This window comes from Saccopteryx bilineata, chromosome 1 (assembly GCF_036850765.1).
Source record: "Saccopteryx bilineata isolate mSacBil1 chromosome 1, mSacBil1_pri_phased_curated, whole genome shotgun sequence".
Classification (NCBI taxonomy): domain Eukaryota; kingdom Metazoa; phylum Chordata; class Mammalia; order Chiroptera; family Emballonuridae; genus Saccopteryx; species Saccopteryx bilineata.
The window spans coordinates 227,371,229-227,397,122 of record NC_089490.1 but is presented as its reverse complement, the minus strand read 5'-3'; the positions used below and the strand labels follow the sequence as shown (position 1 = coordinate 227,397,122).

General features: G+C 38.3%; 1 protein-coding gene across 6 annotated transcripts in view; it reads right to left on the bottom strand.

Moving 5' to 3' along the window:
- Window positions 1-25,894, bottom strand: part of ENAH (ENAH actin regulator) — a 144,098-nt gene that overhangs the window by 78,346 nt on the left and 39,858 nt on the right. For all 6 annotated transcript variants that reach the window (XM_066237418.1, XM_066237445.1, XM_066237437.1 and 3 more), the window contains one exon: window positions 4,177-4,342. In XM_066237418.1, coding sequence (XP_066093515.1) covers window positions 4,177-4,342 — 166 coding nt within the window. The remainder of the gene's footprint in view (window positions 1-4,176; window positions 4,343-25,894) is intronic.

The window sequence follows — 25,894 nt, the reverse complement described above, 5'->3', positions numbered from 1 at the left end:
CCTGAGGTCACCAGCTCATCGGGCTTGAGCACAAGCTCACCAGCCTGAGCACAGGGTCACTGGCTTGAGCGTGGGATGATAAACATGACTCCACGGTCACTGACTTGAAACCCAAGGTTGCTGGCTTGAGCAAGGGGTCACTTGCACATATGAGAAAGCAATCAAAGAACAACTAAGGTACCACAATGAAGAATTGATGCTTCTTATCTCTCTTCATTGCAGCACCTTAGTTGTTCATTGATTGCTTTCTCATATGTGCCTTGGGGGGGTGGGGTGGAGAGGGGCTACAGCAGAGCGAGTGACCCCTTGTTCAAGCCAATGACCCTGGGCTCAAGCCAACAACCCTGGGCTCAAGCCAGAGACCTTAGGCTTCAAGCCAGCAACCTTTGGGCTCAAGCCAGCGACCTAGGGGTCATGTCTATGTTCCCATGCTCAAGCCAGCAACCCTGCGCTCAAGCTGATGAGGCCGTGCTCAAGCTGGTCAGCCCACACTCAAGCCAGATGAGCCTGCACTCAAGGTGGCAACCTTGGGGTTTCAATCCCCCGCATCCCAGTCCAATGCTCTGTACCTCCACCTGGTCAGGCAATTTTCACAACTTTTGAAAATTCTTATTCATTATCTCTCCAGTTACTGCTCTGCCCCACTCTCCCCTCTCCTCTGGGACTCTGATTACACATATATACTGATATATAGTATCCCTTTTTTTACTCCATTCCCTTCTGTCACTTAAGCTTTTTTTACAGTACATTTTTCTCTCTCAAAATATCTTAACTTCAGTCTGAATATTTTTTTCTGACCTATATTCCAGTTTACTAACTCTTTTTAGCTGTTTCTAATTTGTTGTGAAACCCATCTCTGAATTGTTAACTGCGGTTATTTTATTTTTCAATTCTTAAATTTCAATTTGGTTCTCTTTTCAAGTATCCAGTTTCTGCTGAAATTCTCAATCTTGTCTTGTATTTCCTTAAATATATTAAGCACAGTTATTTTAAAGTCACTTTCTGATAGTTTCATTAAATGGATTCCCAGTAGGTCTGCTCAATTACTGTTCCTCTTGCTTCCTCATCTGTCTGGGTATTTTGATTGAATGCCAGACATTACGTATGGACAACTGGAAGGAAAGTTTGAGGCCTACAATAATGTTATATTTTTTCTAAGGAAAATGTACATTTTCTTCTGGCAAACAGAGAGGAAAGCTAAGTCTTAATCCAAAAGTGAATGTAATGATTGAGGCTGAGCTGTAAGGGCCAATCTAATTCTGAATCAAACTTCTTCCCAGCCTATGAGATTTCTGGGTCCCACATCATGGCCTGAGGGATTACCAAGACAACCCTTTCTCTCTCATAAAACACCATCTTGTTAGCAGGGCCTAACTTTCTATTTTTGCTCTACTAGTCCCATGACTTTCCCCAAAATCTGTTTAGTTTCTCAGTCTCCTCTTTCAAAATTAGCACATACCTCTAGCAAACACAGGTCCACAGGTTCATTTCTATGGCTCTTTCTTTCAGATCATAACAACCTGCTGTATTTCTTTCCTCACATGCTTAACCAGCATCCCCATCCTTATTGCATCGTTCTTTCAAGGTTGGGAGCTCTACTATGCTTATATAACCTAATCACAGTGCTACCACAAAATAGTCACTTAATAAATGTAGAAAATGAAATATTTTAATATCTATATATTTCATTTGTACATGTTCCATTCTATAAACAAATGGTGGGTGATTTTTTTAAATAGAAAGTTTAGATGTTATTCAATAAACTATAATAACGTTTCCACTTAGAAAAGACTGATAACCATTAAGAAATGTAACAAGGTACTCTAAAAATGAGAGGAAACCAACTTTTATTAGATATATTCATTGGTACATTATCATTTCTGTTACTTTAAGCAGTATTTCTATAAAACTGTATTTTCTGTTTATTGCTAGTTATACAAAAATGCTACTGATTTTTAGACACTGATATGTATCCAGCAACCGTGCTGAACAATCTTTTTTTTTTTTTTTAATTAAGTGAGAGGCAGGAGGCAGGGAGACAGAAACAGACTCCTGCAAGAGCCCTGACCAGAATCCACCCAGCAAGCCCCCTAGGGTGATGCTCTACCCATATGGTGCCGCTGCTCCATTGCTCACCAATGGAGCTATTTATTTCAGCACCTGAGGTAAAGCCACGGAGCGAACCTGAGTGCCCAGAGCCAAAGTGCTCGAACCATGAACCATTCGAGTCATGGCTGCAGGAGGGGATGAGAGGGAGATGGGCAAAGGTGGGGGGGGGGGGGGCAGGGTGGAAAAGCAGATGGTTGCTTCTCCTATGTGCCCAGGAATCAAACCTAGGACTTCCATATGCCAGGCTGATGCTCTAACACTGAGCCAACCAGCCAGGGCCTGAACAATCTTTTAGTTTTAATATTTTATCTCTGCTCATACTCTTGGGATGTTTTCATAGACAGTTTCACCAGTGAGTAATTTCAGCACTGTTTCTTCCTTCTCAATCCCTATAGCTTCTATTTCTTCATCTTCATATCACTAGGTTACCTCCACTGCAATGCTAAATGAAAGTGATTAAGGCTGAAATCCTCAATTTACTCCTGAGATTAATGGCAATCCTCCTATTACACTGTACTGCCATGTAAAATGTTTGCTGTATATTTATATTAATCATCCTTATTAGTTTAATAAAATTCATTTTTATGCCAAAGGTGCTGAGAATTATTCCCTACAGATTTTAATTTTATCAATGCTTTCTCTGAATCTCATTTCTTGCAGTTTTTCTCCTGGTAAATTATATTACTATAATTTACTAGGTTATCTAATGCTAAACTACCCTTATATTACTGAGATAAAGATAAACCCTATTTGGTCCAGAGGTGGTCTTTTTTATATATATACATTGCTGAATTTGGTCTGCTAATATCTTACTAAGGTCTTCAATGTCAATGTTTACAATTGAGACTGGGTTATAATTTTCCTCTAAAACTGTTCTGTTTCTGACATCAGAAATGTACAAGCCTCAGGTAGTGTTATGAAGACTTTTAGATTTTGTTTGTAAATGTTTTAAACTCTATTTTCTAAATTTTAGGCAGATTATTAACTATTGATATATTTTATGATTGCAGGTCTATAAAGTTTTTCTACTTTTCTGCAAATTTTGGTAAATATATTTTTCTACAAAATGGCCAAATTACTGGCATAAAGCTGTTCAAAATATTATCAATTTATTTTCTGCCTGATCAGGTGGTGGCACAGTGAATAGAGTGTCAGACTGGGATGTGGAGGACCCAGGTTCAAAACCCCGAGGTCGCCGACTTGAGCGTGGGCTCATCTGGTTTGAGTAAAACTCACCAGCTTGGAACCAAGGTCGCTGGCTCCAGCAAGGGGTTACTCAGTCTGCTGAAGCCCCCCAGTCAAGGCACATATGAGAAAGCAATCAATGAACAACTAAGGTGCTGCAATGAAGAACTGATGCTTCTTATCTCTTTCCCTTCCTGTCTGTCCCTCTGTCTCTCCTACCAAAAAAGAAAAAGGTAATTTATTTTCTTACTGTATCTATAGCTCTATCTTTTCCAATCCTAATACAGTACTGTTTATTTGTAACTACTCTTTTTCCTGTGTGATTCTGCCAATTTTTCTATTTAGCAGGACAGATTTATGTTAATAATTTTTATTTATTTTTAGTAGTTCCTTCTGCCTCCTTCTTAAGCTCACTCTACGTCATTACGACTTGTCCATTAAGCACAACTTAGACATCCCACAGGTTTCTATATATAATATCTTCTCACTCAGGTCTAAGTACTTTCTTACTTTCTAAACATTTTCCTATCTTCGTAATGATTTCATCTAAGTGTCATGAATTTTTTAGAAGTGTTTTCAAATTTCCAAACATTTTAAAAACACTCCATTTGTCAAAAACTGGATAGTTTGCTTCTCTTATGAATAAAAATGTCAGTGTTTCATATGGAAATTGCTTTGCTTGTACAGATGCCTTTCTAATTACTTTTAAATATTCATTTTCTTTTTTGTCAACATTTAGATACTTTTAGGACAGTTCCTCGGTACTATGTTTTCCCCCAAACAGACTATTTTGACTACAGTTTTAAACAATTATATCTTACTGACTACACCAAGTCCTTCTGTAATTACAACATGACTTTTAAGAAGTTAACAGACCCTTACCTGATGATCCTGAATCTTCCTGCCCACCACTCTGAACGTGTTGTTGCCTGTGTGGTGATAGATATGAACTCTGCTGAACCCAGTGGAGCCCCCAGCTGGCACCCACTTCTTATTGGCATCATCATAAACCATCACAGCAGCTCTTGCCTGACAGATACTCTGTTCACTGTTTAAAAAAAGAAAGGAGGAAAACTTGAGATATTTAAAATATGCTAAGTTGCCCAGATACCCAAAAATATCGGTTAGCCAGCCTAGCAGTCAGTCAACAGTTACTGCTTTACTGGGTGCTAGAAACAACAGTGAACAAGACAGAGCTTCCTGCCCTGATGGGTACAGTTCAATGGATTAAAGGATACAACGTGATGAGATCAGGATCCATGAACATACACACAACACAAAAAAATGTTTTCTTCTAAATTTAAGTATCTCACACACTCATTAAAACTGACTACAACTACAAGTATAAATTAATCATTTGTTTAATTGTATACGTGTTTATATCATAGTACTGGTGTCCTTCCATGAATCCTTTATTGAAAACCGTTTTTATCACCAGGCTTGCTTCAATATAGCAAATGCTAATAAGCTCTCTCTGCCCCTTAAGATATGGAGTTGGTCACTACCCATCAATGGATGGCAATGTGACTCAGGCCTTGATTCACCTTGGGCAAGATAACATCGTTTGTTTCAAATTCCTTCATTTAAAAATGAAAAAGTAGCCTTGGCCCTTTAGCTTAGTTGGTGAGAACGTTGTCACCAAACACCAAGGTTGAGGGTTCCATCCCCAGTCAGGGCACATATTGGAAGCAACTAGTGAATGCACAACTAAGTGGAACAACAAAGAATGCTTCCCTCTCTCTCATTCTCTCTCTCAAATCATTCAATAAATAGTAATTTTAAAATGTTTTTAAAAACTGCATTACAAGAATGAAAAATTAAAATAAGATGCTTTTTAGGGATCCTTCTAATTCTAACCTTCACAGGTAAGTTTTTAAAAAAAGAGCAATTCTAAGATGTCTTCAAACCTCAGCTTTATCTCAAACATGTGTTACCAAGCAAGACTGAGATACATGAATAAATGAGGCAAGATGATCTTAATTTTACTTTATTTCATCCCATATTTTATTTTTTAAAGAAATCAAATACAAAAAGTGAGCAACAGAAGAAAACAGGTACATTAACTCTGTGGTAACTATTAACTCAATCCCCACACAGAACACTTATCTGATGTTTAAGCCGCAGTTAATGCAGACGCTCCCCAGTAGCTTGTCCAATCCCATCTTTAACAAAAGCTTTCCTTATTCCAACTACTTTATAGTCTCAAAGATTTTAAACAGTAAGTCATGTGGGTTCTTCCCCAGTGTCCTCAGGAACAAAAAGTCACTTTCACGACCTCTTCCCTTACCCATGCTTTGGCCCCATCTCTCAACACTCTATGTATGTGTTTTATTTGACCTGCCGGGTGATCTGATGACAGAAGATCATGGGAGACATAAGAGGTCACAGCACTAAGCAATGACACTGCTTCAGACCAGTGGGGTTCTGTTTGTAATTTTTCCATTAGAGAAATGTTATAAAGACTTGTAGCAATATTTGTGCAGCACAAACACTGAAATAAACCCAGTGATGGTCTAAATTTTTATACTGCACTGAAATGTTTTTGGTAAAATAGTCTTGGGAATAAAAACAAGCCAATGACTAAAGCCTGAATTACATTTTAAAGCCTGATTAGAGTGTCTTTGTCAGTACAACACTGAAATCTCATCACTCACAAGAGAAACACATCAAGTGACATTTACATAACCATATAGAAAGATTACAGGAAACAAAGTAAAGTGCCTCTCACAGCACACAATGGGAAACAAATTTACTACTAATTATAAACTACAATTCGGTAAACAAATCTGCAAATTAATAACAGCATTTTCCAGCTTTCAAAAATTATTATTTTTGTACATACAGTATGTTTCCCATGGTTCAAGAAATAATGTCTCTTCAAGAAAATCCCAGTGGGGTCACACAAGCAAGGCAATAACACACCCTTATTTGTAAATAGGTCATTCCAGAGCTCAAAAAAAGAAGGAAAAGTTTTCAAAAAATATAACAAAAAACCCCAAACCAGGATAGATAGATATGCTGTCCCAACTTCTCTGTCCACCCCTTCCTTCCCCCATTGCTCTGCAGTGGGTACCCAGAGACCTTCCAAAGACTGAAGCACATTAGTTAATTGCATAGCTTTTAACTGGTGCTTATTACACTAACCACTTAGTCAACAATCAAATGTCTGGTCACTTCAACTTCCCTAAGAAAGCTACAGCCATGGAAACAAAGACATCTTCAAATGAACATAAAATAGCAATCCAAGTCCAAAAATGCAAAAAAGAAATTCAGTTGATTCATTTTCTAATGAAGATGGAAAAAAACATTCCAAATGAGATGTTAAGGATACACAGCTAACTCCAAATGGGAGCCAAGAAGCAGCAGGAAGAGCCAAGGCTGATGAGGGAACTCAAGCATTAGAAATTTAGCTTTAGCAATGGCAGCATTTAGTTATAATAATACAGGATTAATGATTGATGCAAATAAAAAGCTTTGTTCCAGGAGCTGGATACATGAATAGGCCTAACATGACATCACAAGGCTGCAAGCAATCCACCTTTGTGTCCCAGACCCGGGAAAGCCACAAACAAAATGTTATCTAAGCCCCAATGCTCCAAGGATGGAATGCCTGCTGACAAGGACACAGATCAAGAATTACTGGTCGGCAGATGAAAAAAACACTAGAAAAACCCTGGACTGTGTTGGGCAGATAAAATATATTATGCTCACTTTGTTAAAGATGGCGCTGCCCAGGTGATTGCTTGGGATGGTTGTGATTATGTTAATATGTGTTGGGGGAGGGCTTTCACACCAAAAGGTTTTAAAAGGAAGAGAGATCACGTTGTTCCGGGGAAGAGGGATTATGTTCTAGGAGAGCAGAGTAAGGCCACGCGGAGGAGAGGAGAAGCAGCCAAGTTGACGGAGTTCTGAAGGAGAAGCCAGTTTGTGCAGTTTGTGCAGAAAGGAGATGGGTAACAGAGGTGAATAAGGCTAGTGAGCTAGAAACCTTTGATTCTAGGAAACTCGGATAAGTCAGTAGCTTTGTGAGCACTGAATGAGTGGGTTTTGGAGCCCAGTGTGTGTTCTTACTTGCCGGTCCGGTCCAGTGCAAGCTAGGATTAAAGATAATGGCCCACCAGTTCTTGGCTCTGTTGTTTCATTACCAACTGTGCGAATCTAATGTGAACCTGCATAGGCCAGGCGGCTGTGATGGTGGCCATGGCTACTGGCCTTACACACTGCAACTTTAATAACTTTTCCCTAAATTCTAAACCCCTTACCAACTCTTCTCATCCCCTTACAAAAAAAGGTTGGCTGAGACGAGGTGTTAAGATGGTGCTTGAGTAGAGAACCCCATCTTTCTCAGATTGCTGGCCATCTGAATAAAGTGCCTATACAGATGCAATCCCTGTCTCTGCTTATTTGCCTGAACAGTGACAAGCAGCATGAACATGGGTATTTTTTTTGGTTTCAAGGTTAAAGAGAAGAAAAAAATAAGATGCAGGTAAGAGCTGAGGTGCTATTGGAAAAGTAGTGATAGCCATGTGGCAAGCTGAGAAGGAACAGGTTAAGCCTAAATAACTGCAGTCCTAGAAGACATTGGGCACTCAAAGAAGCCACATCAAGGCCCAACCAGGAACAGATGGCATTGCCCACTGTGGTTCTTAGTGACAAATTCAAGTCAAATCTTTCCATTCCTTTCCACAACATCTGATGACCTTTCCATACTAGAGACAGACATCCTGTGGTATAAAAAATACTTGGTCTTTGTCCTGGTTCCTGGCACAGGGTTCCTAAAACCCTTGGCATCTCGAGCAGTAAGAGCATCTTTGGTATGCTAATGAGATGACTCTTGGCTTCAGGATGGGGGCTCTTGCTAGAAATACTAAGTCATGATTAGAGGGTCGAAATTTTCAGTCCCACCCCACCTACCCCCACCTCTGGGGAGAGTAGAAGGGCCAGAAATTGAGTTCACTCGTCAATGGCCAATGATTTCATCAACCATGCTTATGTAATGAAACCTCTGTAACAACACTCAAACCAGCTCACGCCGAGGTGCTGGGCAGCACATGCCCAGAGTGAGCATGGGAAGTGCAACCGTCCCATACCGTGATCTCTATATCTCTTCCACCTGGCCACTCTGGGTTGCATCCTTTATAATAAACCAGTAATGGTAGATACAGTACTTTCCTAAGTTCTTGGAGTCATTCTAGCGAATTATCAACCTGAAGGGGGATCCTAGGAACATCTGAATTTGTAGTCAGTGGGGCCTACAAGGTTAGCCTATGTCCCCATTGGCAGCTGGTGTCCAGTGTGGGGACAGTCTTGTGGGACTGAGCCCTTACCCTGTGCAGTCTGTGCTAACCCCAGACAGTGCCACAATTAAACTGAATTGTTGAGACACCCAGTAAGTTAGTATCAAAAAATAGATGAACTGGCTGTTGATGTGAGAAGAAAACAACTAAATATACCAGCTCCAACTATAGGTGGACACAAAATAAGCCAATGGGTACCCCATTTTTGGATTTCATGGACCCATAAATCTCAAATACAGATTGGGTAAATCAATATAGAGGGTTGACAATATTTTGGGCTGCTTGCTAGATAGGAGGTTGGGGGAGCGGAGGGATCACCATACCTTAATAAAATGATGATATTTTGGAACTTAAAAAATCTCAAACTAAAGACAATGCACTTTAATATATTATAAATGTAATAACTAGCTTTCTATACATATTATACATTTTTTGTTTTTATTTTTTTTTCCATTTCTCTCACCCAGTGAACTATTTAATAAGTTCTACTTTAAAGTATGACTGGCTTGGTCCTGGCCAGTTTGGCCCAGTGATAGAGCACCAGCCTAGCATGTGGATCTCCCAGGTTCAATTCCCAGTCAGGGAACACAGAATAAGCGTCTACCTGCTTCTCCACCCTTACGCTTCTCACTTCTCTCTCTCTCACTCTCTCTCTTCTCCTATCCTCCTGCAGCCATGGCTTGATTAGAGTGAGTTGGCCCCAGGCACTGGGGATGGCTCAGTAGCCTCTGCCTCACCTGCTAAAAAATGGCTCCAGTTGCAAGAGCCCCAAATGGGCAGAGCACTGCCCCTTAGTGGGCTTGCCAGGTGGATCCCAGTCGGGCACATGTGGGAGTCTGTCTCTGCCTCCCCTCCTCTCACTAAAAAAATTTAAAAAAATAAATATTTTTTTTTTAAAAAGTATGACTGGCTTGGTCACAACAGAACTACTGCACATTTGTGTAGATACAAGCAATAGAGCAATGCCAGGAACAGCTCAGAAGTTCTCCTGATAAGAATTCCCCACTTTCTCTTGGAGGATTTTTAACTGAAAAAGTCAACAAGGGAATTTCTGAAATGCTGAAATTGTACATACACGTGAGTTTTACAAGGAAAAGTAACAAGGAAGTAAGGCAAGATGTAAGAACCACACTGCTGAAGAGTCAAAAAGGAAAAGAAAATAAGTACAGCAAAAACAACAAAAATTTTATACTTATCATACGACTGTTCTCTCTGCATTATAACAAGTCTCAAAATGAACACACGGTCAAACCTTCAACATCCGGATTCAGTAAAGGAACTACACAAAGATTAAATCAGTAAATTGCTCAATAATAGTTTTGTGAAGATCAGGCACTAAATTAGTTATAAAAACATTTCATTTTATGATCAAATGCAATTGATATACTATACACAGTCAATACAGTTTTTCTTCCTGATGTTAACTTTGGTTTTTAATAATATAACATCAGAAGCATAAAAACACAACACTACATTACAATTCTGTGGCTTTGTCAAGTAATTCATTCCTGAATATAGTCAAATTTCCTGAACATGTATACATATAATGGTAGAGAATGGTTGCCAAATTCCCTTCTCAAAGCTACTAGTAAATGAAAAGCTTGCTGGTACTTAAGCAAATTAAGAATGGCTTGGCTATTCTGATATGTGCTATTTACTGAGGTTGTCATAAAGCCAAGTCTTTGAAAATCGCAACTTTCTTTCAAAGACATCACTCATGAATCATTACTTGTCCAAGAAAGCATGACAATGACAGCACCTAGCACACAGTAGGCATTCTTTAAATGCTGTTTGGTACATAATTTCATCTAATGAAATCCTATTTATCAAGACTTGGATCAAGTACCATTTCTCTGTTAAGTCTTTCCAGGGTCTCCAAAGCCAGGATTAACTGCACACTCCTGAGCTCCCAGAGTATTCATTAATCTTTGAACAAGGACAACCCTCTGTGGAGGTAATATCTGAGCCACAGAAAAGAGTTGGCACGTCACTCCAAGTGCACTGGGAAGCCACTCGAGGGCTTGAAGCAGAACATGGCTTACATTTTTAAAAGATGACCCCAGCTACTACATAGATAGAAAAGGGATTCAGGAAAGTGGCACGAAGACCAAGAATGGTAGCATGAAGACCTGAGTGTGATGGACACATGGTGGCGTTTGAGCGTACTAGAAACACAGGAGAGGGAAGCATACAGGAATAGATGTTAGAAGTACAGCAGACAGGATTCACTAGTACACGAGTGAGAGGGGAGAGGAAGGAAGGGGGCAGCCAAAGGCAGGAGGAAAATTATGGATGTCACTTCGCGTTTTACTAATACTCCCAACGTAACCCTAAAAGCTTCACAGAAGAAGGCTACAGAATTAACATGTATGTTATAAAATAGGCTAAAATATTTAAAGGTATATATCATTTTTAAAGACACCAAACTTTAGTTCAATAAACCAACCATTATCACCAGTACAGGTCATATTAGATATCAGGGCTTCTACTATAGGGTATGTTTATGAATACTAAACAACTTTTCGCATTTCATATTCCATCAGAAAAAGATTTAAGAATGGAGGTGGGGGAAGCTGTTTGATAGCAACAATTAGGTGTCATGGCTTGCTGATTGAGGGATACAGGAAAGACATTGTGAATGCTACTGACAAACAGCAGACACAAATAATAGCAGCAAACAAGCTTATTTTCTGCAAAGCAAGAAAATCATCTGAGAGGCAGCAGCCCCAAATTATGTAGAAAGGCACAAATTTCCATCACAAACACACAGCTGCATATCACCCATGTTTCTAAGAGATACAGAACGGTTAAAAAAAAAAAAAAAGAATTAAAAAAAAAAAAATTGAAGTACAGATGCAATCTAATACAATAACTGATCCATAGTCACCAAAGAAAAGAATCAGTGTATTCTAAGTAGGTAGAATGTTTCAAAAAACAAGTCTGTTGGGTTATATTGTAGAATGAAAAAATCTTTTAAATCATTAGGCTAAGTAGTAAGTAGGAAAAAGTACCCCAAAGAGGCACTCACAACCTGCAGTCCTGTGTTTGGAAGTAATGAGAAAAAGATTTTTATAAATCTTTGTGGTACTATTTGACTTTAATTATGAATACTTCCTACTTGAATAAGTATAGAACGTGCAAATTCTATAAATGTAACTTGGCCAACAACAAAAAAAAACCCTGCCTCTGCCAACAGTATACCTGGATAGAAAGAAATAATAAAGAAAATGAAGGTGCACAATTTCAATATTCTCAGAACCTTGAGAGAGTAGAGACAACTAGGGTGGAATTCATTAAGAGTTTGTGGAGACAAAAGAAAATGAAATCATATTGGGCGGGAAGAAAAAGAGAATTTAAGAAACTAGTGAGACTGAAAATATCTTGGCTGGGGACCTGCCTCCCCTGTCAGCTGAGCGGGGCACATCTGAAGGAGAGGCACGCTGCTGAGGAGCACAGATCAGTTCAAGCCCTCATGCTTACCCTAGGATACAGAAGATGAGTTAACAAAAATTAAGCAGATATTATTTTTTTAGAGAATTAATATCAACTGTTTCAGGAGACTACACTCTACAACTATCCAGAGATGAGTATTTTCAGAGCCTATGTTTCAAAGTATTCCTTAACTACATTACCCAAAAGTAATAACAAAATCAATGAGAAAAATACTATCTATTTTATTAGTACAGACTGAAATATCCTCAGTTAGTTATAGTTATACTGAATCCAAATCTCTTTCCACTATGGAAGAACTAAAATCCGTTGACAATTAACTGACATAGGTAATCAATTACCAAGCCACTGCTGTGATGGTAATAATAGTAATAATACAAACAAATACTAATATGACAAATACTAGTAACAAATAAATACTAACCACCACACACTGCTCTATGTGCTTTGCCTTTATTAATTCATTTATTTATTCAATGATTTTATTTGGTAGATTCTTGTTAATATCCCAGTTTTACAGATAGTAAGTCAAGATACAGAGAAGTGAATTAATTTGACACAGAACATCCTGTAGAAAGGGGGAGAAATGGGGACTCAAAACAGCCAGCCAGTATGCTTCGAGTCTGGACTCAAGATCACTCTACTTGAGTAAGACAGGAAATTCTGCCTAATAATTACATCAGTTCCACAAAATTACCTCCTTATAAGTGCTCTATTATTTGCACATTATACTTCATGTTATATTCAATTTGAAGCTTCAGGAAGAGAATTTGTGTATCTGCTGAAATTGATGTTCTCATAGAAATAAGCAAGGGTTCTTTCAAAGAGCTCTCTAGAGAAAATATCGTACTATAACAAAAACGCCTCTATACTATCACAGCTTTGTAAAGGTAGTAGAAAATATATGCATACAATTAATACTTCAGAGAAAAGTTCCTTCAAATGGAATCCCAACCTTCTTCAAAGAATTACATGAAGACAAAATCTGTGGAAAGCATTTTAGGGACATAGGTTACATTTTCTGTAAAAACGGCCTAAATCTCTTGATGACCCCTGAACTAGGCATGTGCAGGGCACTTTCTAAGTAACCTAACTAAAGCTAAAAGAATTGAACTAAAATTTGACCTGCTGCCCAAGAGTCAGAATTTGAAGTTTAAATCCAACCAACTTAATTTGCCTGCTGTAACAAAAATGTCAACACTCCCTGAATTCCATAACAGAATTCAGACTCCACATTATAACACAAGGTCCACAATACAACTGAAAATGACTCAACATTCTCAAAAGAAAAGAGAGCTAATGGAGCCAAGCTCAAGATGAAGATAATGCAATGTAGGACTTAAAGCAGCTACTGTACCTGTGTTCAATGACATAAAGTAAAATGTGCTCACAATAAAAAGATAAAAAATAGCAGAAAAAGACTTGATACACCAAATGAAAATTCTACTATTGAAAAATACAGACCCTGGCCTTTTGGCTCAGTGGTAAAGCATCAACCCAGTGTGTAGATGTCCTGGATTCGATTCCCAGTCAGGGCACACAGGAGAAGTATCCATCTGCTTTTCCTCCCCTCTCCCCCTCTGCAGCCAAAGCTCGGCCCAGGGCACTGAGGATTACTCCATGCGGTTCTCAACCTGTGGGTCACGACCCCCGCCGGGGTTGCAACCCACAGGTTGAGAACTGCTGCTCCACGGCCTCCACCTCAGGTGCTAAGAAGAGCTCTGTTGCTGTGAGTAACAGAGCAACACTTCAGATGGGCAGAGCATTGCCCCCTAGTGGGCTTGCGGTGGATCCCAGTCGGGGTGCCTGTAGTACTCTGTCTCTGTCTCCCCTTCTCTCACTAAAACTAACTGACTAAATAAATAAATAAATAAATAAATAATATTGCTCACAAAAATTAGGGTTATTTTATTACTTCATATGAAGCTATAAAATATCCCCTAATTTTTGTGAGTTGTATAAATAAAAACATGGTTTTTTAAAAATTATTATTAAGATTAAAAGTCCTCTGAATGAGTTTAACAGAAGAACTGGTAAACTTTATAACCTATCAATAGAAATTATCCAACTTAAAGATGAGAGAGAAAAAAATGATTGGGGAGAAAATGAACAGTGGCTCAGGGACCCGTGGAGCAATATCAACAGGTCTAACATACAAGAGAGAAGAGTCTGGAACCACAAATAAGGGGGGAGGAGGGAGCTGAAAAACATAGTAACCACAGTTAGGTGTACTGTAGTCAAAGATTAAGAGAAATGCTTGAGACAGCCAGGATGTAAAAAAAAAAAAAGAAAGAAACATTACAAGGAAGAGAACAATACAGATGACCATGGATGACTTCTCAGAAACACAGACCAGAATAACAGTCCTTAAAGAGCCAAAACACAAAACTATCGATCCAGAATTCTTTATCCAAGGAAAATGTTCTTTAAAAATGAAGTCAAATTAAGACTTTCAGATTAAAAATTCTTAAAGCTGTAAAGAAAGGGTACTAGAAGAAAACAAATACTCAGTATGAAATAAAAGTACTGAAAATGGTAAATACTGGATAAATATAAATTCAATTATGACTGTTTAAAGCAAAAATTGTAACATTTTATGGTGTTTCAAGCTATGTCGAAAGAATACATATGACAATTACAGGAAGAAACTGGAAGGAGCTACCCTAGTTGCAACGCTTCTACATTTTATGTTAAGTGCTACAACATTAACCCTAAACAAGTGGTAAAAAGCTATGGATATATATTATAATCACTAGAGCAATCAATAAAGGGGAAAAATGCAAAGTGTGTAGGTAAAATGCCAACAGATTAAAATGGAATTCTAAAGGTAGCCAATAATTAAAGGAAGGCTGACAAGGAGTATCAGAGTAAAATAAAGAGGATAATCAGAAAACAAGTATTAAAATAGTAGACAGAAGTCCAACCACATAATAATTACATTAACTAATTAAAATGAAGAGATTATATAACAATATTTTTTTTGAAGACCCGATTATATGTTGTCTACAGGAGCTGCATTTAAAATATGTAAGAATACAGATAGGTTGAAAGTAAATGAAAAGAAAATTGTGTGCCATGCAAACAATAAGCATAAAAAAGCTAGAAGTGATATACATTTTAATATCAGAAAAAGTACACTTTTAAGCAAAGAGCAGAGATAAAGAACATGTAAAAGAGAGATAAGAATGATATTTGCAAAATGTAAATCTGACATGTATCCAGGATTTATTTCTAAAACTCCTGCAACTAAACAAACAGACGAGCAACCAATAAAACACTGGGCAAACAATTTAAACAGATGTCACAAAATATAATATAGAAATGGTAAGTCCATATAAAAGTTCTGATCATCATTAATCATTAGGGAAATACAAATTAAAATCAAAGGAGAGGTCACAACACACCCATGAGAATGGCTAGAATGTGGTGCAACGGTAATTCCCAAACTCTGTTGAGTATATAAAATGGTTCAACTGAAAGATAATTTTTTATAGAACTAAACACACACTACTAACCCTCTAACCCTTTCATTCCAATGCATTGTCAAAACCTGGGAACAGCCCAGTAACCCATTAGTAGAATGGATAAACAAATTGTGGTCTAGTCATACAAAGGTATAATACTGAGCAAGACAAACAACTGAAACAGGAAAGAACACAGATGAATGGCAAAAACATTACATCATTAGGAAGCATTACAAGAGCACGTATTTTATGGTTCCTAGATGAAGTTCGGGAATAGGAAATTGTAATCAATAGTGGAAATAAATCAGAAGAGCAACTTGTCTATAGGGGCAGGGTGAAAGTGAGGATAGCATGGGAAGGGATTCAGGGGACCTTGCCATCACCCTGGAATGTTCTGTATCTAGAAAGGGGTTTGGGTTACACAGTTGTGTGCATCTGTCAAACCTTACCCAATGGTCTGTGCATGTCACTGTGTATATTTTACCACAAAGGAATAAAAATGGTATACTGAGTCCCCGTTAATGATATACACACTGAAATACTTAGCAAACAGTGCACTGATGACTAGAACTTATTTTTAAGAAATGCACCAAAATAAATTACATATATGGTTAGATATGTGATAAAGCAAGTATAGCAAAATGTTAATCAAGATTGTGGATACAAAGATTTTCACTGAATAATTCTTTCAGCTGTTCTGTATGTTTTGAATTTTTCATAATAAACTATGCAGGTGGGGTGGGGAGGCAAATTCACCAAGTTTCATTCCTGTGCAGCCTTCTCTCTAAAGGAGCTAATTATTCACAGGCTTCATACCCAAAATAAAAATTATGTAATACAGTACATTTTTTATAGCTTCATTAATAAAAAGGAAAGACAAAAGACTAGCATGTTTTATTTCTCCATATTCATTCCAATCAGAACTCTAAAGTTTTTCAATTGAATGGGTTGAGAAACAATGTGTAGATGAAAATAATCAGTTTGAAAGTAGGGTAGTGACTAATCTCCTCCCCTTATAGCTCACTACACACCCTTACCACCACCACCACCACCACCACCACGGCTTAGGTAAGAGTCCATACACACAGTCTGCAACTAATACCTGTTAAAAAGTGCCAAAACATTCTTTAGGGTCCACACTTGTCACCTAAGCTCCAAACCCACATAGACAATTTCCTAGTATGTATTTCTACCTAAGTATCATAAACCTACCTCAAAATGCAACCTATTGTCCTCCTTCACCCTATCTGCCCCTCCCTCTCTATTTCCGATCCCCAAAACCCAAAAACCCTAATGTCTGGCCCCAGCTAGAAACCCGAGTGCCACTCTACAGACTGCTCCTCTGCAGTCACCCCGATCAGCCACCAAGCCTGCCAACTCCACCACCCAAGGCTCTACAGATACCCCTCCACTCTGACCCACTGCCTCTACATTAATGCATTATTTCCTTCCTGGATTCTACAGGGGCCCCCAAAGAAGCCTTCCTACTTCCACCGCAGCTAGAAGCCCTATAATCAGCACTTCTTGAACATGGATGGTATCTTATTACTTAGAAAATATAACATCCTGCTATCTATGCACAGGAAACTCTAAGAGTATTTTAATCAGGCCCTTTTACAAAGTAAGAGGCTCAATACTTAATGAAGTATTGAGCTTCATTAAGCTCAATCTCAGGTAAACTGATAAAGACAAGCTTATTCACATTACCACATCACTTTTACAGTTAAGACCAGGCGGGAATGGTAATCTTAGATTTCACTATAGAACTGTTGCTAAACATATTATCAAAATCATTGATAACATAGACTATACAGTACTTTTAGCCCCTACCCAGCCTGCATTCAACAAGGCTTCGAATTTCTTTGACATGTCAATTACCATCAGTACTACATTCTACAGGGCACAGAAGGGCAGCTTTAGAAGCACCAGAGCACAAGAGCTCAGAGCCGAGAATTGGGAGTTAGACCTGAATGACTTTCAACTCCAACTCTGCAGTTCTCACACATCCATGTGACCTTGAACAAGTTGCTCTTTAGCTTCCTTAAGCCTCGGTTTCCTCACTTCAAAGTGGAATAATAGCAGTACCTACCTCACAGAACTGCCGTGAGGGTAAAACCAAGGACATAAAGCACTTCAAGAAACAGGCACTCAATAATGGTAGCCATTACTAGCATCAGCAGCAACAGCATTCTGGTAAATGAGGACAGCAAATAAGGGGAGTTCTAGAATCACAAGCATGCGCAACACTACCAAACAAACTACAGTGCAGCCTTAACATCGGCTTTGTTGACTAGCAAAGCTCTAGAGCCATGACATGCACGGAGTCTTCTTTTGTACAAGACTCAGAACTTCCCGCTGCCAGACTGGAACAGGAAAGTGAGCTTGATCACCTGCCCATCACCTGCATGCCAATGGGGCTTCCTTCCCTTCCACTCACCACAGGCACTCGTTTTATCTAGTGGCTATTACAGGCCACAGGGCTTATTTATGGATCTGGGCATTCACAACGGCCTTGACGTAACACAAGTACACCGACCACTAAAAATGGCTGTTGCTTCGCACATCTCTAGCTTCCGACTTCTTGTTTCAATTTAACTGCTACTGCATGTGACTTAATTTTTGTTAAATTTGTTCATTTTTAATATTTGGATTTTTAAATTTTTAATTGATTTTAGAGAGAGAGGTAAAGAAAGGGAGGGGCAGAGAGAAAGGGGAGGGAGAGAAAAGGGGATGGGGGGGGAGAGAGAGAGAGAGAGAGAGAGAAACATCAATTTCTGGTTCCATTAATTTATGCACTCACTGGTTGATTCTTACATGTGCCCTCACAGGGGATCAAACCTTGGCTAATACGGATGATGCTCTAACCAACTGAGCTACTCAGTCAGGGCAATTTTTAATATTTGACTTAAAAGTCAACTTAAAGATATATATGAATACGATAGGTATGTCGGATACTTGTCAAATTGTTTAAGTTTATTATAAACTGATGCTTCTCATGCCTAAAAATAACTACTTGAGGAAAGCCTGGTTTTCCTATTATCCTAAAAAAACCCTTAATTTTCCAAGAGTATTTCTTTGATACTCATGGTTCCAGACCAGATATTTATATCGTTTGGCAACAACAGTCAATATTCAACAGCTGCCAACTCTTGCTCAAAACTACTTTATAAGTTGTGAAATTCTGTCTTGAAAAACAGCTTGTCCACTACAGCTGGGGAAGCATACTTCTCTCCTCTTTCTCCATATATAGTTCTTCCAACCAAATCGGACTTCAGCCCATAAATATGACATACCAGACCCCCCTTGGCACAGATTAGCTAAATAAAACAAGGTCAGCATTACTCTAGGTTCTGAGGACTAGACTATGATGACTACCATACAACAAAAACCCCAAGAAGAGTTCTTGAAGATTGTATGAGATAGCACATAGAACTTGAACTTGAACACACATACCCCGAAGAAGTCGAGGAGCCCAAAGGAGCCTACAAAAAACAAATTTCTTTGAAGTTACATGTTTTATATTGAAATTTAATGAGTATCTAGCAATTCATTCCATGGTACAGCCTGTTTTAATATCATGCTCTCCCTAAAAATTCTTTCAGGAAAACTGATGCTCCAGGTAGATAAGCCACATTTGGCTATGGTCTCCATATACAGCACACCGCAGCATGGCCCTGTGGGGGTCAACAGGTACCAAGCCAGTACCAGAAGAAGGAAGTATCAAAGAGTGCAGTGAACGCCATGAGAGAAAGCCTGAATCTTCAAGTGCACACCCACCCTTAGGCACTGAGAGCCGGAAGAACATGATAGATGGAAAGTCAGCAGTCATGCGATGTCACTGACGAGGGGATGAACGTGATGAAAGCTCAGAGTGATTTAGGAATCACAAACATATGATGTTTTGTTCACACTCTCTGGCAGTGTGTTGAGAAAGTAATTTTAGCATAGCATAATAAAAAAAGAATTACTGGCCGTAATCTGAAAAAGAGTAGTTGACTTTTACCATTCGTCCTCAGCCAAATACAAACTGCATGATGTTCAAGAAACTTGGACGTTCCTGTCCTGTACTTCTACAAAATGTTCAAACAAGTTACAATGGCAATTATATGCTTGTTTGTTTCTTTCTAAGCTGCTTAACTAGAGGCTTTAGTGATGTGATTTTCTAATATTATTATGAATAAAGATGGATGCTTGCAGAGAAGACTGGCTGGTTAGCTCAGCTGGTTAGAGCATTATCCCAAAACATCAAGGTTGAAGGTTCGATATCCAGTCAGGGCACTTACCGGGAGCAAGCAAGGAATGCACAACTAAGTGCAACAACAAATCAATACCCCCAAAATCAATCAATAAAGGAAAAGGAAAGAAACCAGACTAATGGGCCTTGAGCATACACCTATTATTTTTACATGGCATCGACTGTTAAAAATCTCTTTTCAGTCCACCTTAAGAAGCTGAAACGAGTGTGCATGCACTAGAAGTTGAGGTGAGGCTAGAAATGCAGAAATATTACACTGCTTCTCTGGCCCATGGCTAGATTCAAGGTTTAAGGGCAGTTCTTCCTAAATGACTGGATAAAGTAATAGGCATGTGAAATCGTTTTTTGTTTTGTTTTGTTTTGATTTGAGTGAGGACATCTTCGATCAGTGCACAAAGTCTGTTTCTGGGACTGCCTCAATGACATCACATCATTACAATCTACTTAATCTTGTCGGGATGCCTGGGCCAACAGTCTGTCTTCTCTCCACCCTTTTCATCATTCTATTTTGGAATGCCCATCCGGAAAGCCTTCTTTGCCCCACTGCAAGTCTGTGTCTCCCAGTCCACATGCAGGAAGTCTTCTTGAACTGGCCTCTCTCCACACCACCCCCCAAGTCAATCAGCAAGTACCACAGGACTGACTGGCCTGCTCCTGTCCCTGCATGGCTCTCACTGTGTTATAACAATTTATCAGTGCACATCCTAGTGTAGAGAACTCTATTATCTCCACCTGTAGTGTTAACACTTCATCATATTCAAGTATAGTATTTGCTAAATGTCAAATGAGCAAATGAATTACAATGCCCAGCATGGAATGTGGATAACCACTACTTAATTTTTTAAAACTTGTTAAAAAAAATCACTTCCATCAGAAATAATATGCAATTTAGTATTTGAAGTCAATGGGGAAATTTCTCTTCCTTTATAGGTATCTTTGCTAAAAGCAATAAATACTTTATAGACATTTCATGCTTTGCTGAAAATAAAAAGCATGATCAGTGAGTTAGAAACTATGTATGTACCAATCTGATATAACTGAGGGAAAACGGGTATATAAAAACATACAGTATCAGATCTATTTAACTGAAGCTTGGGAACAATTCAATCTGAAAACTACCAAATTAATTATGACACAAAGATTCAAACTAAATATGTCTACCAGTCAATTAATTTTAATCAGATTAAGTCCAAAACTCAAGCTGATTTAATGAAATGTATCTTGACTTGAGTAGTTGGTCACACTCAAATTCCTAACAAAATGAGGGGAAAACACTCCCTTGCTCACCAACAGAAAACTTGAAGCCATGGCCCTGGCCGGTTGGCTCAGTGGTAGAGCATCGGCCTGGCGTGTGGGAGACCTGGGTTCGATTCCTGGCCAGGGCACATAGGAGAAGCACCCATTTGCTTCTCCACCCCCCCTCCTTCCTCTCTGTCTCTCTCTTCCCCTCCCGCAGCCAAGGCTCCATTGGAGCAAAGATGGCCCGGGCGCTGGGGATGGCTCCTTGGCCTCTGCCCCAGGCGCTAGAGTGGCTCTGGTCGCAATATGGTGACGCCCCAGAGGGGCAGAGCATCGCCCCCTGGTGGGCAGAGCGTCGCCCCATGGTGGCTGTGCCGGGTGGATCTCAGTCGGGCGCATGCGGGAGTCTGTCTGACTGTCTCTCCCCATTTCCAGCTTCAGAAAAATACAAAAAAAAAAAAAAAAACAACAAAAAAACAAACAAACAAAAAAAAAAAACTTGAAGCCAGCCTCCTAATCGTGAAATGTGCTTAGTCACGACAAAGGTGTACCTAAAAACAAGGTGGGACTACTCAGAACAGATGCTTATACCCATGTTCTCATGTGTTAGCTTCATCTTTTGTTTCTGCAGCAGTTGACTATCAGCTGGCATAGGACCTACACGTGATGCTATTTCTCCAAGTAATTCACATGCATACATCTCCAAGCAACAGCTGCGTAACTTTTATAGTATATCTAAAAATACAAAGTTCAAAACATTAAGTAAATTTCATCTATTAGGAAGAATAAGAACAAAATACGATCAACTCAATTCATGTTAAAGGAGTAGTTTAGCAGAAGGCAACATTCAAAATGAGGAGTAATGCAATTCATAAAAACCAAAATGTTTATGGGCTACAGTTTAATTTTAGGAATGTCCTCTTTTACCCTCGAGGTAAGTAATATCTGCAACTGTACTTATTCTTTTTATTGTTTCCCTACTGCTCAAAGATATTCTTTTTTGGCTGAAAATTCAGAACCCATAGTTTTCTCAGTATCTTGACATAGTTCTAATGCCCTCCCACAACTTTAAATGAGAAAGGTTTTTCTGAAGCGGCTTGTTTCATCTTTCCTTGGCTGACCTCATAAGCCACTTAGGGGCAAAAGACACATGCTATCTTTTAATATGCTGTTCCAGAAGTCCTACTGCTACTGAGACAGATAACTATGCAACAGAAAGTATTCACTGAAAAGCCCAATTTTCAGATACTTTTCCCCCTTAGGGACAACCACAGTAGGGACTTACATTCTACTTAGGTTAAGCCCCCCCAGGCAAACCCACCTGACTGATCCCTCCATCAATAAAACCTGGCACTTGATCAGCAAAGAGTCTGGGGGACTGAAGTTGAATTCAGTCCTCTTCCATCTTCCATCTCCTGCTCTCTAAGATAGAAGGGTTCCTGAAATTACTAAACCGTATTACAAAACCAGCCCGGATGAAGCTACAAAGCTTCAGATGAAGGCAGGGGGTTGGGTGGTAACTGACTTTAAAAAGCACTTTTCCAAAAAATTTCATTATATTCATCAAACAGCACCTCTATTATACAACAGAAAGACTATGACCTTTTTTCTCCAATTATTAAGCCTGAAAGTAGTGATTTAGCTTATGTAAATTAAAGTTTCTAGAAAATTTTACTTATTTGATCTAGAAATACAGTTGAAAACTTGGTCTCATAGGTTAGACATTTCATTTCAAAAGCCACGAAATAAAAGCAGCATAATCAGGTGATAGAGATGCAAGTAGGGCAACAAAGGGTTAAAATTAGTGTGTATCTTACAGTTGGACAGCTATTCCGCACAGACAGCTGCCACCTTAAGACTCCAATCTTTCTCTAGATGTTCAAATGAAAATTAAAACATCTGACCAGTGAGATAAAAATGGTAAATAAGTTCAACAAGTGGTCACAGCTGCTGGTTGCATTGCTTCTGCCATTCTGGTAAGAGGTCTGGGACACAGGGCCTAATTAAATCCCCTTCACATCTCCCCTCCTTTCTCCCACACTCTTGACAAAGACATTAAAATCTGGCTTCAGTCAAGTACTGGACACCATTCCTATATGTGGACATACACCAATGGCTCTTGATCACCCACAGTGAGGACTCCACCATGGAAGTCCTTTTCCCCAAGTAAAACAATAACTAAATAATTTAACCAACAGTTAAAATTACATGTGGGACTTCTTGAAACCTAAACTACAAGTGTAGCTAAAACTTTTAGCTGAAATTATCTCAGATATGGTCATTTGCAGCTTCTATAAAAGTGTTGTAAATTATATATTAATCATCTAAATTAAATTAGAGAACATTGGGAAACATGTGACTTCAAATATAACCTTGCTTCTCTTTCTCCAAAACTGGAATTTTATTAATCTTTAAATATAACACTAGTATCAAGCTTCAGTTTCAAAAAGGAAAGGGACTGCTATGTTTGTTCCTCCACTGCCTCCAAACGTGCAGAGACATTCATCACTAGCATGCTCTGGCTTCCTACGTCCTATGAGTCATGTTTATTTACAAAGACATCATAGGCAGTTTCATACAGTTTTAAGGGGTCAATCTTATTCTAAATCTTATTTATTCAGCTACAAAACAATGTAAAACTTTTTGTGAATACTGTTTATTCCTGCTACAAACTTCTAATAAGCAAAAACTTGTATGTATGCCAAAATATCTTTAGTAACAATACACATTGAGTAAAATAACAACACTATTATTTCAATATATAAACTCAGAAACTTAAAAACAGGTCATTTTTAGTGGTAGATATAAAAACCGGAATTCCCTGTCTCGTTCCTTTTGAAAAAAACAATCTCTTAGGGATATTCCAGGCACTTTAACCATTTTCAGCCAGTGAAGCTACTACTCGTTTTTTTCTCTTTGGATAATGTCAGTGACTTGAGAGAGAAAGGACCAACAGAGCTGAAGGGGCTTAACCTAAAAGGGGGTAAATAAGTGTGAAAATGTGCACTAAATGACTATTAAACAAAGGAGGGGTACATACTGACATCCAACTAGAAATAAATACCAATGTTGAAAAATTGTGTTAACATGAAACACTGGAATATAACAGTATTTAAAGGACCAAACAGTAGGGATCCTTGTTTTTTTATTCGGCTAAGAATCACAAAATAGCAGCAAATATTTGTAAATGGGGAAAAAACAAGGTCCAAAAATAAGCATAATTTCTATTGTTTAAGTAAGCCCTAAGAGAAAATATTACCAGAGAGCTGCAAGTATATGTTAGTCTACATGAATTTAGACTTCACAGTGGGATTGTGAAGGGGTTACACAGTTTACACACAACAGGAATGACTACAGCTATCATGTTGATTTCTCATGGGACTTATGAAAGAAAATCTGCACATCAGAAAAAAAATTCCAAAATCATAAACCTAGAGCAAGCAAGTTGCTTGTTAATCTGTGAAATGTAAATAGGAAATGCCAAAATAAATTCTAAAAGAAACACAACTAGTAAATAGCATAACATTATTTTTAAAAGACAATTAAGAGCATTACAAACAAAGCTTAAGCCAAGTAAAACAAAATGCTACATCTGCCCTTTAAACTGCCCTGTTATATCCACAAAGAGTACTACTGAGGATGGCTGAACTAGTGGAGGTAACTTAAAAACAGATTGGATACAAAGATCTAGCTTTAAAATTGTACTGCAAAAAAAAGAAAAGAAAAAGTCACCAATTTTTCTTAGTATTTAACAAAGCAAGAACTAACAGTTCAAGTCAGTCCTTAGGTCACAAAGTTCTTGTGCTATGCGTGCTTTAACTCCCAACAATCAAGACACACGGAGTCTTGCAACACAACCAGGTACAAAGCAAAACTTGAGCACTGTCGTAAACTTTAATCAATTACTGATCTCTACTGAAAACCAAGGGTGATTTACAAATAGGAGACCCTCTTAAATATGGTGGTATTATATGTTATACTGTTTTTAAACTATTATCACATAATTAGAAAAGGAAAAGCAACTAAATAGATGTCTTCAAGAAACCATTTTACGACTAATTATAATTAGTGGGAACCTATACTGTGTCTTGAATTTAAAATAATAAATACTATTTTAAATGAATACTTTCTATTAAATGTTTAGGAAGCTTCTAATGAAAAGATTAGGAATCCCAAAAAACAAAGGCACTGAATCAAGCAATCTACTCCCGCAACTATTAACCAGCCTTATCATTACTGATAGCTAACCTTCAAGGGTACTTACTATGTGATATGCACTGAATAGAAGCGTTAGGACCACTGTCACTGAATTCTTGCAGTAATCACAGGAAATAGTTGTTATATTTTGCAGACGAAGAAACTAAGATGTTAAAGAGTTTGCCTAAAGTTACAAAGGTCCTAAACGATAAGACAAGGGTTCAGACTTGAGCAACCTGAGCCCAGAATCCTAACTACCAAGTGTGTATGCACTTGGTCTTTTGGTTTCAATTTCTTTGTCCATGAAAGGTCTCTCTTGAGTTTAATTAGCAAACGAGAAAACGACAAGAGTTTTCAACTTTTAAAGTAGGAGTAATGAAAAAGATCTTTAAAATTAATTTAAAAAAAAACAAGTATGCCAATATAAAAATAGGCAATTCACAAAAATATTAAAAGAACGCAGATAAAGATATAAAAAAAAAAAACTGAAGCTCACTATGGCAAAGATATGCAAGTTATCCTTCCAAAATCTGATATCAAAGTAGAGAAGGTCAAATGATATAATAAGTATTTAAGGGTTGTTTGTCCTTATGCATCAAAAATCTTTGAAATGTAGGTATCACTGATTACATTTCTGTAGTTTTCACTTAAAGGAAATCAGTAAGTGTACTATGTATGTGTAAGAATGTTAAACCAAC